At 49.4% G+C, this 16,073-nt stretch overlaps 5 protein-coding genes across 5 annotated transcripts; 4 read left to right on the top strand and 1 right to left on the bottom strand.

The window, feature by feature from the left end:
• Positions 1 to 292: 292 nt before the first annotated feature.
• On the bottom strand, positions 293 to 1,085 carry CC1G_02492 (hypothetical protein). Its single transcript, XM_001832178.2, has 4 exons — positions 950 to 1,085; positions 583 to 894; positions 476 to 531; positions 293 to 425 (listed from the first exon to the last, which is right to left on the bottom strand). The coding sequence occupies exons 1-4, from the start codon at positions 1,031 to 1,033 to the stop codon at positions 392 to 394; spliced, it is 486 nt and encodes a 161-aa protein (XP_001832230.1). The 5' UTR covers positions 1,034 to 1,085; the 3' UTR covers positions 293 to 391.
• A 200-nt stretch (positions 1,086 to 1,285) lies between these two features.
• CC1G_15162 (hypothetical protein) lies at positions 1,286 to 2,008 on the top strand (the record flags this gene model as incomplete). The annotated part of the gene is made up of 3 exons (XM_002910477.1): positions 1,286 to 1,407; positions 1,722 to 1,808; positions 1,984 to 2,008. 3 exons carry the CDS (start codon positions 1,286 to 1,288, stop codon positions 2,006 to 2,008), a joined length of 234 nt encoding a protein of 77 aa, XP_002910523.1.
• A 340-nt stretch (positions 2,009 to 2,348) lies between these two features.
• Positions 2,349 to 5,121, top strand: CC1G_02491 (L-amino acid oxidase; the record flags this gene model as incomplete). Its single annotated transcript, XM_001832177.1, has 9 exons — positions 2,349 to 2,432; positions 2,498 to 2,767; positions 2,818 to 2,871; positions 2,927 to 2,988; positions 3,047 to 3,413; positions 3,461 to 3,984; positions 4,037 to 4,677; positions 4,731 to 4,848; positions 4,905 to 5,121. The coding sequence occupies 9 exons, from the start codon at positions 2,349 to 2,351 to the stop codon at positions 5,119 to 5,121; spliced, it is 2,337 nt and encodes a 778-aa protein (XP_001832229.1).
• A 4,179-nt stretch (positions 5,122 to 9,300) lies between these two features.
• On the top strand, positions 9,301 to 11,215 carry CC1G_02490 (cytochrome P450 4F5; the record flags this gene model as incomplete). The annotated part of the gene is made up of 3 exons (XM_001832176.2): positions 9,301 to 9,627; positions 9,816 to 10,877; positions 10,931 to 11,215. 3 exons carry the CDS (start codon positions 9,301 to 9,303, stop codon positions 11,075 to 11,077), a joined length of 1,536 nt encoding a protein of 511 aa, XP_001832228.2. The 3' UTR covers positions 11,078 to 11,215.
• Positions 11,216 to 11,689: 474 nt separating this feature from the next.
• CC1G_02489 (hypothetical protein) lies at positions 11,690 to 12,307 on the top strand (the record flags this gene model as incomplete). Its single annotated transcript, XM_001832175.1, has 1 exon — positions 11,690 to 12,307. The coding sequence occupies one exon, from the start codon at positions 11,690 to 11,692 to the stop codon at positions 12,305 to 12,307; it is 618 nt and encodes a 205-aa protein (XP_001832227.1).
• Between the last annotated feature and the right edge of the window lie 3,766 nt (positions 12,308 to 16,073).

Raw genomic sequence — 16,073 nt, 5'->3', positions numbered from 1 at the left:
GAAACGGACATGTGAATCCTCGAACTCGAGCTTATATTCAGCGAGGCTTTGGGACAGTAAGGATGGACTTCACCAAGGTCAAGCCCAATGTCGACAAGAAGTTAGGAGGTAAAGAAGGATTCACGAGGCTGTATACTCGAAAAACTTGTTCCACGGCAAGGGCACTGTCCATCGCGCCAAATTCAGTTGAGAAGGGAGGTAAGCCAGGGGACTTTTGAGCGATCTAAACTTCAAGTTAAAGCCCCATAGTACATCTGTGGTCACTCGTACATATGCATTGCAAAGCCAAAATTCAGATTTGTAAAAATGTGCATTTATCTCAATTTCGTACAACGCAATCATTATGGTACAGAAAGATAGTAGACGTTCGTTCAATGACACCCCTGCACCCCTAAAGCTTCTCAACGCAGTAGACCATCGCAACACTGCAACGTTAAGTCAGATGAGAGCCTAGGGAAGCTGAGAGGAAACTTACGCATCGTCGTATTGGCCAGTATTGGTTTCCTGGGAGGGAGTATCCTCAACGAAGATCTGGTCATCGTCAACAACATCTTCCATCGATGGCCTCCACGAGAGACTTACGATGAAAGTGACATTGTCAGGGCCCTTGAACGAACCGGGGGGCTTAGCAGTCTTGAGCACATGGATCTTGCTGCTCAGCTCATTGTTGTCGACAACCTTCTCCGCGTTCCTCGTCTCTTTGGTGGAGTGGAAAAAGGTCAGGTCGAGTGTATAAGGATCATCCTGGTCTTTGAAGGGCAGGGAATTGTTCTGGTCGAGCGTGACCTTCATGTGGTCGTTCTTCTCGCCAGGACGGCTACCGAAGATACGAGCGTCATCGTCGATGATGTCGTAGTGGACCTCGAGGGCCTGCATGTAGTCCTTGCGGGAAATCTGGAGAGGGACGTCAGTAGTGTCGCCGATGAGAAACGCGAGGCTGCGCTCTTACAGCTGTGACGATAACGTTCCATCCTTGAGGGACGTTAACGGAGAAGCTGGCTCCTCGGGGTGGGGTATGAGTAGGGCGAGTCATGGTGAGTGTTCAGAAGTGGGGGGTTTGGATGCAAGTCAGATAATCTGCAGAGGCAAAGCTCTGAAGCACCCAAGTACAACCACGCCCAATTCATAACTCCCTCCAAACGCTGAGATTCCTTCTGAAACCCGGGTTGCTGTTGAGGTGAGAAATCCTGGGGAATCCTTCCTGGTCATGCGCACCGCACAGAAGCGAGATGGAGGTAAACTGTCACTTGAAAGATGTCCTCGAATTACGAGTCGGAAGAGAACAATGGCTCAGGTGGTGTCCCCCGCCGTGGCGTCGGGACCTGGTCAGAACGAGGGTCGTTGTCGTTCGGAGATGGAGATGTATTTAGAAACCGGAGTTGGTTCATCTCCGGAGCCTTCAGCGTCGTATGTCTCGTTGGCTTCAGATGGAGACACTGGAAAGAAGACTTGTAGAAGGTTGACAGCGACTGGTGACCACCAACAGGGGACTCGAAGCAAGGCACTATCAATATGGGTGGAAAGCCACGCCGCCCTATCGACATAGATACTTCCTAATAGGTCATAAAACATGGACTCCTGATGGCCAAGGTATTGGGCTTCATTAAAAGAAGATTTGTTTTAATTCTCTAGAGTGGGTGGTTCAGGACTTAGTGTTGAGTGCAAACTTCAGTCTGTGAGGTGTATACACTGACCTGGAATTTGGAAAGGAAATCTGACAGAAGTTGTAACCGGACTTCTGGTCGATGGTCGCAACAGCCCGGGAGTGTTTGTCTCCCATCAGATCGACGCCTTACCGTCACTATGCGGTACGCCACAAACAAGGCTGACTTCCAATCTTTCTTTCTTCCGTCCATCACCATCGGCAGCATCCAAGGGTCGTGTCCAGCAGGCGCTCATTCCAATGCTTCTCAGAATCGTTCGCCACACGAATACGACGTTGTTCGGTCGCAAGCTAATCACTTGACATCCGTTTACGACCAGTTCGTCATGGATTGGCGAAACTTGAATCGTTCAATTTGGAACACGGGAACCACAGTTCGATTCGAGGTGTCACCAATGTCAAGTACCCACCTGATAGCATGGTCATCTGGTCTTCATTTGCTGTTATCTTCGATCTAGCAGGGTTGGTGGCCTAAAGCGTCCCAACGGCGTTGTTTCTTCGTGTCGAGGAACAATAGGGCACTTCCACATTACGAGCGCCATGTCACGGGAACTTTGGATTCGGATCTGCCCTCATGCCCACCAGAGACTCTAGGATAGCTCGGATGTACCGCCACGAGTCAGAGGGAATATTCAGTATAAGGACTACCCTACCCCGCCTCTAGGTCCTTCAACGGGATACCACTATGTCGCGCCCCAAGATCCTTTCTGCCACTGGCACCTCTGTCAAAATCGAGCTCCCTACTGGGTGGTTTGTCAACATCAGTGCTGTAAGTCTGCACTCTGCACGCCGTGGCTTTGAAGATCTTGCGGAGCCTCATTCATCCTCTTCCAGATAAGCCGAAGGCCTTACAACCAACTCGTCACCATTGACTTCGATGTCGAGGGCGACGAGAAGAGCCACTACCTCATTAACAAATGGGGTCAGGCCAACGTTAACCAGGCTATGCGAGACCTCGACTCCAGTGAGGATGTTGTGACCATCATCCCGCAGAGAGAGAAGGTCGTTATCGATATCAACACCTACTTCTCGACGACATCCAATGTCCGAGAAGAGGCATTGAAGAACGACAAGTATCGCAGCTCTCGAGCGAATATCCTTGGAGTATAAACAACCTCCTGCTCTTCGCCACAACCGTCTAACGAGTCTTCCAGACCACTAAGCCATCTAATGCACCCCCAGGCTTCCCTGACTACACTACCTACCTAGTTAGTCCCCGACTCCCGTGTCGATCTTGCAAAGCTGACACCTTTGTCCGCCTAGATCTTTGTGGAGGACAGCCCTCCCGACACTCAGGTCAAAGGCGCTCCCGAGTACGATGATGCGTATGTATTTGGTCTATCGTGTCTGTGGTTAGACGGGATGTTGATGGGCCCTTCACAGGCTCATCACCCTCAACATCATGGAAGGGGACGTCAAAAGCGTTCCCCCTCCTCCGATCGACACCGGGTCTCAGGCTATTAGTCAAACTGGAAAAGAGGCTGTTGATCACTTCATCAACCTCTACACCGATCCCACCATACCAGGCCCATACATCGACCCTGGCACTCTAACCCCGAAACCGAAACCCGATCCTCCCTCTCCCTATCCCGTTGGAATCATTGGTGCGGGCATCGCGGGTCTCTACACCGCATTGATGCTTGACTCGCTCGGAATCAAGTACGAGATCTTGGAGGGCTCTGGTCGTGTTGGAGGCAGGCTCTACACGCACAGGTTCAGGAACCACGGCGATGGCAAATATCAGTACTATGTAAGTTTCCTCTCGAACAAATGTGAGCATTATTGACACCATTTTAGGATGTCGGGGCCATGCGCTATCCCGACACCACGTTCATGAGGAGGACATTCGACCTGGCTCAGAAACGTTTGGGCATTAAGATGCTCCCCTACCTTCGCTCGAACGACAACGCGTTCATGTGCTTCAACGGCATTACCGTCACGAAGAAGCGGAACAACGAAGCTAACCTCGTTAAGGAAGACATTTTCAAGGTCACTGAGGCCAATGATGGCCAGATTCCCGAAGACGAATTCAGGAAGGGCTCCAGCTACTTCTGGGACGAGATCCTCAGAGAGTTCCGCCAATACTTCGTCGACTACCCCTTCCCCCAGGCTTTTGAGAAGCTCAAGAGATGGGAAGAACATTCTGTCCGAAGCTATCTTCTGGTCGTGAAGAAGATCCCCTATGTTGTCGTCGACTGGTACGAGAAGATGGAATCGCGAACTGGCCTCTTCGATCAGTCTTTGACCGAGACTGTTCTCGCCTCTCTTGTCTTCATGGACCCCAACAAGGCAAACCAAGAGGTCGGATGGTTCTGCTTCGAGTGAGTACTTGCATGCGCTTTCCTGTCAGTTCTTGCCTGACGTGCATACTAGTGGAGGCTCCGAGGTTCTCCATGAAGAAATCAGGAAGAAACTCAGTACCCAACCCAAGTTGCATATGCGCGCTGTCCAAATAAAGGAGGAAGAGGACGGAAAGTGTATCGCAGTCGAGTTCGACTCTCGTCGTGACCCCCGTCCCTCGGCCCAAGGCAGGAGCGTCAAGAAGTTCTCCAATGTCATTTGTACTATGTCTTTTGCGTGCTTGCGCATGGTCGACCTGGACGGCCTCTATCTCTCATACGGTCAGAGGAACGCCATTCGCACCCTCGCCTATACACCTTCCATCAAGATTGGTATACAGTTCAAGACCGCCTGGTGGGAGAAGCTCGGTATCGAGGGTGGTCAGTCCTCGACTGATCGACCCATCCGAGACTGCGTTTACCCCTCCTACCCGTCCGACTCTACCCATCCTGGCAGCAAGTACTCCAACTGCATGATTGCTGCCTACAATGGAATGCAGGACTCTCAGCGCTTGGGTGGTTTGATGAAAGGCAGGGACACCCCTGAAGAACGTGTCATGCTCGAACTTGTTATGCGCGACCTCGCTGCCCTTCACAACAAAGACGTCGACGAGCTCTGGGACCAATACGAGGACTACTACCCTTGGGACTTCTATCGCGATGAATTCCAACTCGGTAAGTCCCTATTATCTGCGATGAAAGAGACGGAACCTGACCCTCGTACGCAGGTGCTTTCTGCCAATTTGGGCCCGGCCAATTCGCCAACGTTTACCCTCATGTCACTCAGCCTGCCTCGACGAAGCAACGCTTCCACTTCGCCGGCGACGCTTGCAGCACTTTCCATGGGTACGCTTCACACTGACCCCGTGTTTCGAAAACCTGAAACTGATTCACCCTTTCAGATGGGTCGCCGGCGCTCTCAACAGTGCCTGGCGTGCTGTCCTGGGCATGCTCATCGCACACCCTGAGCTCAACCCCAACCCCAACGAGGACATCATCGCGAAATTCAAGAAGGAATGGGGTGCTACGGAAGAATGGGACGAGAAGACCCTTGCCAAGCTCACTTACCTCAATCGCGAAATCACCAAGTATGACCTTGAAGCTGCGAACAAGCCTTGAAAGCTTGAACGACCGCGCTCTCCGTCACAAGTCGCGTCAATCCTTCGTGTTTTGCGGCTGACAGTCCGAAGTCTCTCGGTGACGTCATCTTTAAGTTCCTGATTTCTTCCTTTTTGCCTCCGTGATCTCCCCGGGTTGATTATTCGTTTCCGATTACCCCATTTACCAGAGCAGTTCATGTTATATTCCTCCCGAGTCGAGAAAATCCAGATTGTAGCATCTACCTTGTAAACACGAGTGCGTAAAAAGTTACTTTTCGAAGTAACTTTTATTAACTTTTCCCCCTTGCCGCGACTCTGGTCTAACTTTTTCTCACGCTTTGGAAAGTTAGCAAGTAACTTCGACTAACTTTGTCCCTTTGCTTTTCTACTACGGGCAGCGATGAAGGTACGGGATATACTTACAAAGGGATGTACCAATGCTCGAGGATTATACCATTCAAATGTAACACGCGAAGATGGGTAGAAATCCCCACATACTGATACATGGGTTCATCATTGTCGTTGGGTCGGACTCGGTGAGCCTAGTAGACGTCCAAATCATGTCGGGGGTTACAGCTACTTGAGCGCAGCTAATTGACGGTCTTGGTCGACCCAGAGAACATATCTAGAGGTCTCTCTATTGCTCACTGCTTGGGGGTGGTCTGGTACAAACAAACTTGCCAGGGGGTATCCTGATGAATGCGCCTCGCAGTGACGCCTGATTTCTATTGGGCTAAATTATCGCTCCCCACCCTAATTGCTTCTACTTCTTACCATGGGATTTGCGGTAAAAATCCGAGTTCGATACGTCTTGCACATCCTGACGAGACTCACTGCCAGCGCCGAGGTCAAAAAGATTGAAATCGAATTCGAATTCAATAACCAGGCACATATTCACGACTCGGAGAGCCCCCGGTCTCCTGCGGTCAGAGTTTGATTGTAGCGCCTCTACAATCAAAATGAGTACTTACTACAGTACTCGGGCATACATGGCGCCTTATCTTCGACGTTCCTAATCACCATCGATTGGCTCACCTATCTCAACCTATCGCCAAGCCATGTCTTCTCAAGGTAGCCGCACTTGAGCAATAAGTTAACTTTCGGCACGTTACTTTTGGCTTACTTGTACCATACAAAAAAGTTACTTTTGTCTAACTTTACGCTAACTTTTTCGTCAAAAGTAACTTTGCTGAAAAAAGTTAGAAAAAGTTAGTTTAGTAGGGAAAAGTTAGTCGAGAAAGTTACTTTTGTAACACCCTGTAAACCCTTGTACAATATTTCGAGTTGATTTCCAATGCCATCGTGTTGTCCTAGTCACACCTGCAATTTGTAGACTGAAAAGCCTCGGCAGTGGATCACAACTTGTTCCAAAGTTCAAAGGCGAGGACTCGGAGCCTCTCACCGGACGGATAACATCGTTGTTAACCGAATAAAGATGAGATAAAGTACGGCAACTTCGACAGACCTCCGAAACTAAACAAATATCAAAACGTGCATTGTTGGCTCCACTGGGTCTACCGATATCTGCTTTGCTGCAACATGTGTGCGGTTTTGACTTCCGAACTTCGTTGAATACCATGGTGTCAACGAATATCCGGGCATCCCTGTCACCGGTTCTAACATTGACAAACAGCATTCAGGAGGTCAGGAGAACAAGTAACAGCACGACCTCCGACTGGTTGAGATCCCTCCCGAAAAATGGGTTTGCGAGCTTCTCATGTCAAATGCTTGTAAGACAGCTATCCATCAATAACGAAAGCCGGTGCAAGACGACACCGTTGGCTGGTCTTTCCCTGTAGTGTTCTGTGGATGAATTATGAATTCCACCGCGTGAAGCTGTGCACTGAGGGCGCCAAACCTCGGTCCGACATGCTGGACGTGAAACGGCGATTCGTTGGGATTGAGATAATCAGAGAATTCGATGCGAAAGGGCGTAAGGATTTGCTTGGTCCCAAGCCAGGGTTGTGCTGCCTCCAACCACAGTCCTGCATCCCACGCCTTTCAAGCGCAATGTGGTCTGCGGGACTATGAACAGCAGCATGGAAGAATGAATGTGTGAGCATCTCAGGGAATACAGATGATTGTCAGCCATCGTATTTTTTCTTAAGCATTGACTGTAATAGTACTCCTTGCTCGAAGGACCGCGTTTCATGTTGTCGGCCTAGCTGCGCTTCAGAACTAATGTTATAATTTATATTCTTGCGAATGGGAAGCCGCCTTTTTCGTCAGTCTACCAGATGGTCGGTAACTACCCCGGACTTGGTACTTGCAATTGTTTAGTAGCCGTCTCCCTTGTTTGGGAGCCAGTGTGCTCGAACGCACCTTTTTCTCCATACTGAGCTAAAGAAGATCGTCTCTGATGATGTTAGTGATCGGGCGGAGCCAAATGGCAGTTGGAGTTACCTTGTTCGTTCAGCGCTTAACCAAACAAGTGTTGGGCGCTTAGGGCGTACAGGAATTTCCTGGGAGTGTATTGCGGCCACTCCAGGGTATGATACGGTTGGGACGCTAAGTTAGTTCCTATCCTAACTTCTTCGCAGATTATACTCGGGTGATACTCAAACTCCGAACCGCGAGAATCGAGGAGCCCTCGAAGTTAATTCCGATTCAGCGCTCTTGCGACGCATGCGGTGATACACTCTCAATTTAATTAGCACCAGAACTTTTACCTCGTCTCTCAGACTCTTGCCCCGCTGTATATAGATAAAGCTGGGTGCCTATGCGTTCTCTGAGTTTGGACTCGACAGCTTACTTGGAAATAAGAATCAAGTGGGTGGCTTGAAGCGTTCACAAATAAACATGGCCCCTTCATAGATGTCAGATAAGTCATAATTGAGCTATATATTCACACTGGTATTGGATCTAGGCACTATACTTACCCTGCTCCAGTTCTCACTCCGCTCACAAGTTGGATTGAGTGTTATACTCTCTTTTCAACTTAGGCTCTGTCAGAAATCCTTCAGAGTTGAAGAGTTCTCGCTCGAGCCTTTCAGCTTCCCATGCATACCTGGTATCCGTTTGACGACGCATCAGCTCCCGGAGATCGTCGGTTCTCTGCGTCACCGAACAGATGGACGTTCAAATCAGGACTTGAGACCGGGGTCATGATCTCCTTCCCCCTCCTAAACTGCTCTCCTATCTTGTGGCTTGTGGATAGATGATCGCCGTTTTGAGTGACCCACGATGATTTAGGCACAATCGGTTTGTTGCCAGCGGCCTCCCCATCGGCATGAGCTAAGTAGATGAGCAATAGTGGCACGCTATTGCAGCCTGGCCCATTTGTCGACAGAAGGACAACAGAGAGGAAGCATGGAAGGCAGGAAGTAAGTTCCCGTTCCTACAATGGAAGGGGCTGACATCCATCGCGCCCAGCTTAGAACCGAGGTTCACATCGCTCTACAAAGAACATCCTTTGTTCTGATTCGTAGCCATCATACGTCAAAGTGGAATACACAGGGACATTTGCCAGACCATTTGCGTGATGCCGACTGACCGCCTCCGAGTCTTGGTTTGACAATGTCTTCAGAAGCCAGTCATTTCGCTTCCCGTACATTGAGGGTCTCCGACACGCCGCTCGCTCGAATTTTCCTCCCGAACCTACCGACGTAACGACCCACGTAACGGGCTGTCCGCCGGGTGCGATCCCTTGCTCAGGAAGTTGACAATCTGACGGTGATAGCATGTCCAAACGCGTCAACGCTGCCAACAGCCTTCGCGTGCAAAATCGGGTCTCCTGCCTTGTGCGATGGAATCTGGTATGAAAACAACGTTTGTAAATCCATTTGATGGTTATTACGCCTTCATTTTCAGGATACCACGTAAAGGTGAAGTATTTAAGGAGGCGCAAACCGCGAAAGAGGCACTTTCCGCAGCCAGGTTGGGTCCAACGGCGTTACGTCGTCTCGCGGGTGGCCTTCCCCTCTTCTCCACGAGAGTACATTTTCGATTCCTCCGCATTAGCACTTCGTCGAATCGCTGACGTTCAGGTTCCTTTTGGGCCAACGATCGGCGCATCGACACTTTATCCTTCCATAGCCCCCTTCCTGCACGCAATCAATCTAGGCAGAAAACGACACGACGCGTTCTTCACGTCCGCTTACCACCACTTGGATCGAGCCAAGACTCCGTTCCACTATCTTTGAACCTGTATAAAAGGCCGTCCAAATTCACCAGGCCGGTGTTGTAACACCAAGAAACCATGGCAGCTCCAGCAACAACCCCCCAAAGCAGCATCAATGACCTCCGTGTTTCCCTCGAATCCCTCTTTTCCATTGTAAACCCATTCAACAATTCCTCCGCTGTAACGAACTCGACTGAAACGCCCCTTCCAACCATCTCCGAATCTATCTCCTCCATCGTCACCTTCCTCTCCCCTGCCCTCGCTACATGCCCAACATGGCTGCTGTATACATCCCTCGCCATCATATCTATCTTCCTCCTCATCCACTTCACCATCTTTACTCCACCTTCGAACCTCCGTCATCTCCCTCGCGTTTCCCCTTACCCCATCATCTGGAGCTACATAGTTCGTGAGAGCGTTGACCAGAGAATGAAGCGATGTGTTCTCCCCTTGGCAGAACGGGGTGAGAGCGTTTGTGCTGTCTGGATGTTAGGTAAATGGGGAGTGCATGTACTGGACGGCGATGTGAGTGACATCTAACATGGATTCATACCTGATCCGATTCGGGAACTGATCGCTTTCGCAATGTCCAGATTTTGAAATACTTGACCCACAACCCCGCCCTCTTCCCAAAGAAGAACTATCAAGAGCATCTGCACTTCTCCTTCCTCTCCGGTCCCAACGTCGTGTTCTCCAACGGAGAGCAATGGAAGCGTCACTCTGAGAGTGTCAAGGCGGCTTTCGACAGGGAAATTCCCGTGTATAGGTTCGTATCCTTGGCGGGGGACGTGATGAACATGATCGGAGGGTCGAAAGAGAAGGGTGTCGTGAAAATCTTCAGCGACCTCGTGCAGAAGTATACCCTTGACGTTGTCGGTACGACGTTGCTGGGGCATAACTTCGAAGCCTTGAAGACCAGCTCGGATGACGAAGAGCTCTCTTTCGTCGACCACTTCAACCAGGTCATGACCTCCATCGCAACACCTGTCCGCCTCATCTTCCCCTTCCTCGACACCTACTTCCCTCGTACCGCCGTCATTGCTGAAGTCGACGCCCTGAACGCTCGGTACGATGCGGTCCTGGAGAAAAAGAAGGGCGAGCTTGGGTTAGACTTGCTCAGTTACCTGTTGGAGGATGATAGGCTGTCGCACGAAGAGCTTCGTTCCAATCTTTCCATCTTGTTCAGCGCAGGCCACGACACCACCTCCGGCGCCATTGCCAGCTGCGTGTACTTCCTCTCTCGCCACCCAGAGTACCAGCAACGCGCCCGTCAAGAAGTCCTCGACGTCCTGCAGGACCGCAAGGAACCCGCCTACGACGACCATCCCAAATTCAAATTCCTTTACGCATGCATCAAGGAGGCCATGCGTATCAACCCTCCCATCTCTCTCCTTCCAGCTAGGTGGACCACGGAGGCTGTCGTATTGAGCAACGGTCGTGGAGGAACGGAGTACCCCATCCCGCAAGGAATTTCGCTTGTCCCGAACGTGTGGGTGGTACATAACAATCCCAAGGTCTGGAAGGAGCCAGCAGTTTTCGATCCTTATCGGTTCATGCCAGGCGAGGAGAAGCGCGGTAAAGTTCGACCAGTGCACCACATTCCCTTCGGTACCGGTCCAAGGCAATGCGTGGCGAGGCAGTTCTCATTGTACGAGGTACGCATTGATTCCTGCTATGTGTTGCGGCGGAGACGCTAACCAATTATCAGCAACGAACTTTGCTCGCAATGCTCCTGATTGAATACGAATGGCGAGTTCCGACGGATAGTGAGCACAGAGAATGGGTCAAAAACGAATTCGGAGCGTTTGGATTGAGCATTCCTCACCATCTTGACATTGAATTTGTAAAATTATAGGTTTCAGCCCTTCATCACAGTCTCAAACGTATGTATAGGCGATAAGCCCAGCGATCCAGGTATCAGATTCCTGGCACTGCTGTTGGACTAGTACTCTTTCCCTGTATCATCATTCATCTCTATGATAAACATAGTAAGCACTACCAAGTCAAGCAGACAGATGTGGGACGATATACCTTCGAAATCTCAAAGAATTACGTCTGACAAAAATGTAGGACGTGCAGAACTGGGTCCGTTCCCTGAAGTCTGCTCTGAATGGTTATCTCTCTTTTCAGTTGAATGGCTTCCTTTTTTACACTGGTGGTCGTTTTGAAGACGGTGACTTATGTAAGAAGTGGACATTTGCAGATGGAGGTCAAGTCAAGAACGAATATAGTCTCGGCCAGCCAGACGTTTACTTGGCGACGAACCCGATTTGGGTTTGCCACCGTAAACGTCTGGGAACCCGCCAACAGGAAAGTGGGGGTTCGACACTCCGACGGTTCGGAGATTTTTTCTCGCTTAGATAATGCCAATATCGAGGCTCGCGTCGCGTCGTCGCTTGCTCCCTCCCCCCATCGACACCTTCTCTTCTGCATTTCCGATATTCCTTTGTATTCGATACCTCACACAATGGATGATACACGTTTACGCTCTCCATTGGTGATGGGATTATTTGAATCAGACTACGAAGAACCCGAAGCTCAGCTAACCTCAGAACCCGACCCACTCGAGTACGATTACCTCCCAGAGGAAGTCATAAACAATGCCCATTTCTCCATGGACCTTGATCTACCCGATGACGACCCCGCAGACTTCGATTTTCACCGCCCCTGCACCCCGGTTAAGCGAGCCTCACCCCAAACCGATGAACAAAAGGCCGAGAAACTACTCGGCTACAAGGCCACTTATTACCCTCGGTTTTCCCTTCTATCCTTCTTGAAGACCATATTTGCCTCGGGGAACTCGACTTTGAAGCACGCCTCCAATGTCTTCCTATCAGATAACGGTCATCTTGAACTATTAGAGCTCTGGTGGAGCGCTCTAAAGGGCAATTCAGGACTGAAAGAGTGGATTGTTGGGAAGGCTGCTGTTATCTGTGAGCAAGAAGCTGCACAGCTCTCGAATCGGGCCTCTAGTGGTCCCCATTTCGCACTCGCCGAACGTCTCAGGCTATCAGCAAAGGATATCACTAGTGTTGCCGCCGCTTCGCTTCGCTCAGCTCAGCTCAGCTTTCGCCGCTTTTGGTAAGATTTGGCTCGTAAACCGAGCGAAGCTAAAGTCAAGTTAGCTCGCACCACTGAAAGCCAGCTCAAAGCCAGCTAGCGAACCGCTCTGTTCCCTTTTAGATCCCGTGTACCGTTTCATATGTTCCTAACGACTTATTCTGCCATTTGTCGGGGCTTTAGGATGGAAATGTCTATGTAGCTATTCTCGACATGAATGTCCATCGTTACAGTGCCTAGATGGACACATATAGGTGATCTACAATTCGTAAGAGACAGTATCACTCGAATTAAGACGGATTTCGAGATACTCGAGCTCCTGTTCCCTTTGCATCCCAACACTAAAGTCAAGAATGCATCCGCCGTGGTAAATCGAGTACTTGATGACTTGCAAAGCTTCCATGAGCTCGGCGGTGATTCGATTTCTTCTTGCGGCCATTGTTTCCTTCGCGGACGAGAATACACGTTCGCAGGGTACCGCCGAGCCAGGGATCGGCAAATAATCCATTGCCGCCAGGAAAAGTGTCGGATAGCGTAACTGATTCTCCTATACAGCAAACATAAGTCGAACACATAAGAAGAAACAAGTGAAAGACGTGCCTGCCAGAAAGATACCGAGTTCGTTCCACTGAATTTGTCGAAAAGGTACGCATTTACCTCATCATGTTACGAGTCCGTTAGGAGTCGTTCTTATGCAGTTCGAAAAGTGAGACTTCATTTGAGCCTTCATTTGCGCTTGACAGCCTGTCGTTCTTTTCATTTTACGAGTTCGTTTGATCCTTTGATTGCTTTGATTGGTTTCATTTGCCGTGAGGTCCTTGAAAACGAGACTTCATTTGAGCCTTAATTTCGAGGATTTGATGGACAGGTTTTGATGGCTTCTTTATTAACTTCTTTATTCATCTAACATTGTGGTGCCTCTGCATCGTGCTTTAATGAGACTTCATTTTAGCATTCATTTTGAGTGCTTCAAGCCTCAATTTCATTAATGGATGTGTCGATAGCTGTCAGTTTACTAGGGCATATCATGCTATTTTGAGCAAAAGACTTTATTAGAGCCGTGATTTTAAATACTGTTTAAACAGTGTTGATAGTTTTAAACAAGTCTACGTGTCCCCAATGCCAGACATATGACGAAATTCAATGTCGCTCATTCTTTTCTGCCAGCACTAGCTATGACATCATTCCAAGGGTTCAGAATAGGGGCAAAATAGGAGTTCTTCCATTTGCGACTGCGGCTGGCCGGTCTCGGAGCCCCACTTTGATGACATCACACTTGTCATCAAAGCGTCCGGAATTTGCCTGATTGGGGGTTCAATTCGTGCTCGAGCCATTTATTTATATTCATGATAAGCAGGCAGTAGTCCGCGGTCAGATAGCTGTAAGTTATTAACTTGTTAGTTTAAATTCTAGTGGGTATGTTAATATATATTTAGGTACTTCATGTTCATGTTACTTAAACTGAAAATTATGATAGAATCATATTCTTGTCATATTCAACAAAATATGTGATCTTGGTGGGCACCATTGGTCAATTCTGGTGCGAGCGCGAGCGCACCGAAGGTGTGCGCCAGCGAGCACCCTTAGCTTATACCACCATACTTCAGAGACGGACTCGTAACCTGCCATGAGCCTGCGAACTGGCCCATAAAACAAGTAGGTCCTTGTCGTCATTGGCCCTCGCGTTCAGTCCTTGTAGACCAAGAATATCAGCCGCTGATTGAGATGCTGATCGCGGTTGACGGGCGTTACGGCGACGACCAGAGGGTAGACCCAGCCCAATGGCAGGTGCCCCAGGTGGGTGCAGAGGCACATCTGGTTGTTGGGGTTGCCGTGGTTGGGGCCTGGAAGTCTGAAGTCGGAAATCGTGATATGGTTTAAGCTGTTGGTAACGGCGTCAGAATTTAGTGCACACAGTCAACCAGATAGGACGTTCTCACCTTTTCCAACAAAAGGGCTTTCGCATTCTGAAAGTTCTCGCGATCGTGATTCTCATAGTAACTCAAACGTTGCGTTGGATCAAGCGCTTCGGTGTGCGGGTCAATACCGAACACTAAATGTGAATACTTGTGGGGCTATCTCACCCATTGCCATCAAATATGCTGGAACTTGGTCAGCAAGCTCGCGGTATTGCTGGAGTTTATCAAGACCAGCGTCAATGATCGACGCTGCGAGTGGGATATCAATTTTTAGCTTTGTCCAGGCGTGCTTGAGGCCCTCAAAAGCTGGAATAGCCCGCCCGAGAGAAGGTGTCTTCTCCTGAGAAAGGATCTGTTGGAATGCGTGAGGGACCTACAGTGTTTACGACCCGGATTCAAGTCAGTTACGACTTCCTAGCTATACAAGCAAAGTAGCAACTCACACATAGAATCTCTTCGGCAGTTTCTAAGGCTGCCCAATCATCGTCCGAAAGAGTATATTTCTTGAGCTCAGGAAATTCGGCAATCATCTTCTTGATTGCCTGAGCGTGCAAGTATAGGCTTGAGTGACTGGGAGGATAAGAATTCAACACTCACCTCTTCTAACTCGAGCGCACGCTCAATCATCAGAAATGTTGATGACCATCGGGTGTCAACATCACGAATAAGTTGAATCTCACGCTCATACAAGTGGAGCGTGAGTTTAGCAAAATGTTGTCGACGTAGAGGAGATGCGCGGACCTAAGAATCAATCAGAACAGCTACTGAATCTCGTATCAGTATGTATACTTACAGCACGGACAAAGGCTCGTAGTGTTGCAATGGGATCATGATCTATAGCATCCAAAAATGTGGTATGTTCCTCGGGTGTTTGGGGTTCCCGAGCGTAGTCCATATCGGTAATTGCTGCGAGAATAGCCTTACAGGCAAGGTTAACAATGTGGGGAAAACAGCTAATGCGGGGACTTAGTACAAGGGGGATTGGAGTAAATATAGTGCTTTTGCATACCGAATACGGCGATCGTCGGCGGAAAAATCGATTCCTCGAGCTTGAAGTTCTAATGCGAGAAGGCGGATAAACCTGTTGTTGTTGCTTGCATTGTCCATATTGATCCATCCCAGCTGAAAGGACCATCACTTCCATTAGTACGTGTCGACACAACGCTGAACCAATGGGACTTACACGATGCGCAATCTTCACTCGGTTGATGACATGAAGATACGCCGTCATCAAATGCTCCCCGTCGTGATGACCAGGGACTCTGATGAAGCCAATCAAGTCCGAACGAAGGCGGACGCGGTACTGGTCTCCATCGGGCGTGCTGACCTTTGTACCCTCCATCCAGTGGATCGTGACTGCCATAAATGGCGTCAGATTGGGATCACTCCACATGTCCGTCGTTGACGAGATCTTCCCAAGAGCATGCGTCTATCAAATGAATTGGACGATATGTCAATACAGCACAAGAATTTGAGAAAGGCGTACAGATTGTGAGCACCCACCTGAATATGTTCCGTCAAATGGTCAATATGATCCTCCCAAGTCTGCATCACCCTTTCGCGCAACTGGGTGCGGTGAGGAATGTCAGAATTTTTGAGGTCAGACCGGAGCATCAGAAAGATCTCGCGAAGAAACTTATTCTCGATGACATTCAAGGACTGTATAGAAACTAGGTTACGAGAGCCAAATGAAAGTATTAGAGCTGGAGCCTTACTTGATCATCGGAAACAATCCATTTCACGAGGGCATCTATAAAGGCCTCGCGGGAATAGGGATAAGACTGCGGAATTGCGCTCGAGTTTTTCTGGGGCAAGCCCGCATTGTTACCTTGCCCTGATGCCCTCCTGTGCGCTTCTACCTTTTCCTGAACA

The sequence above is a fragment of the Coprinopsis cinerea genome (genome assembly GCF_000182895.1).
Source record: "Coprinopsis cinerea okayama7#130 chromosome 9 map unlocalized cont3.9, whole genome shotgun sequence".
Taxonomy (NCBI): domain Eukaryota; kingdom Fungi; phylum Basidiomycota; class Agaricomycetes; order Agaricales; family Psathyrellaceae; genus Coprinopsis; species Coprinopsis cinerea.
This window is presented reverse-complemented; position numbering and strand designations above follow the sequence as displayed.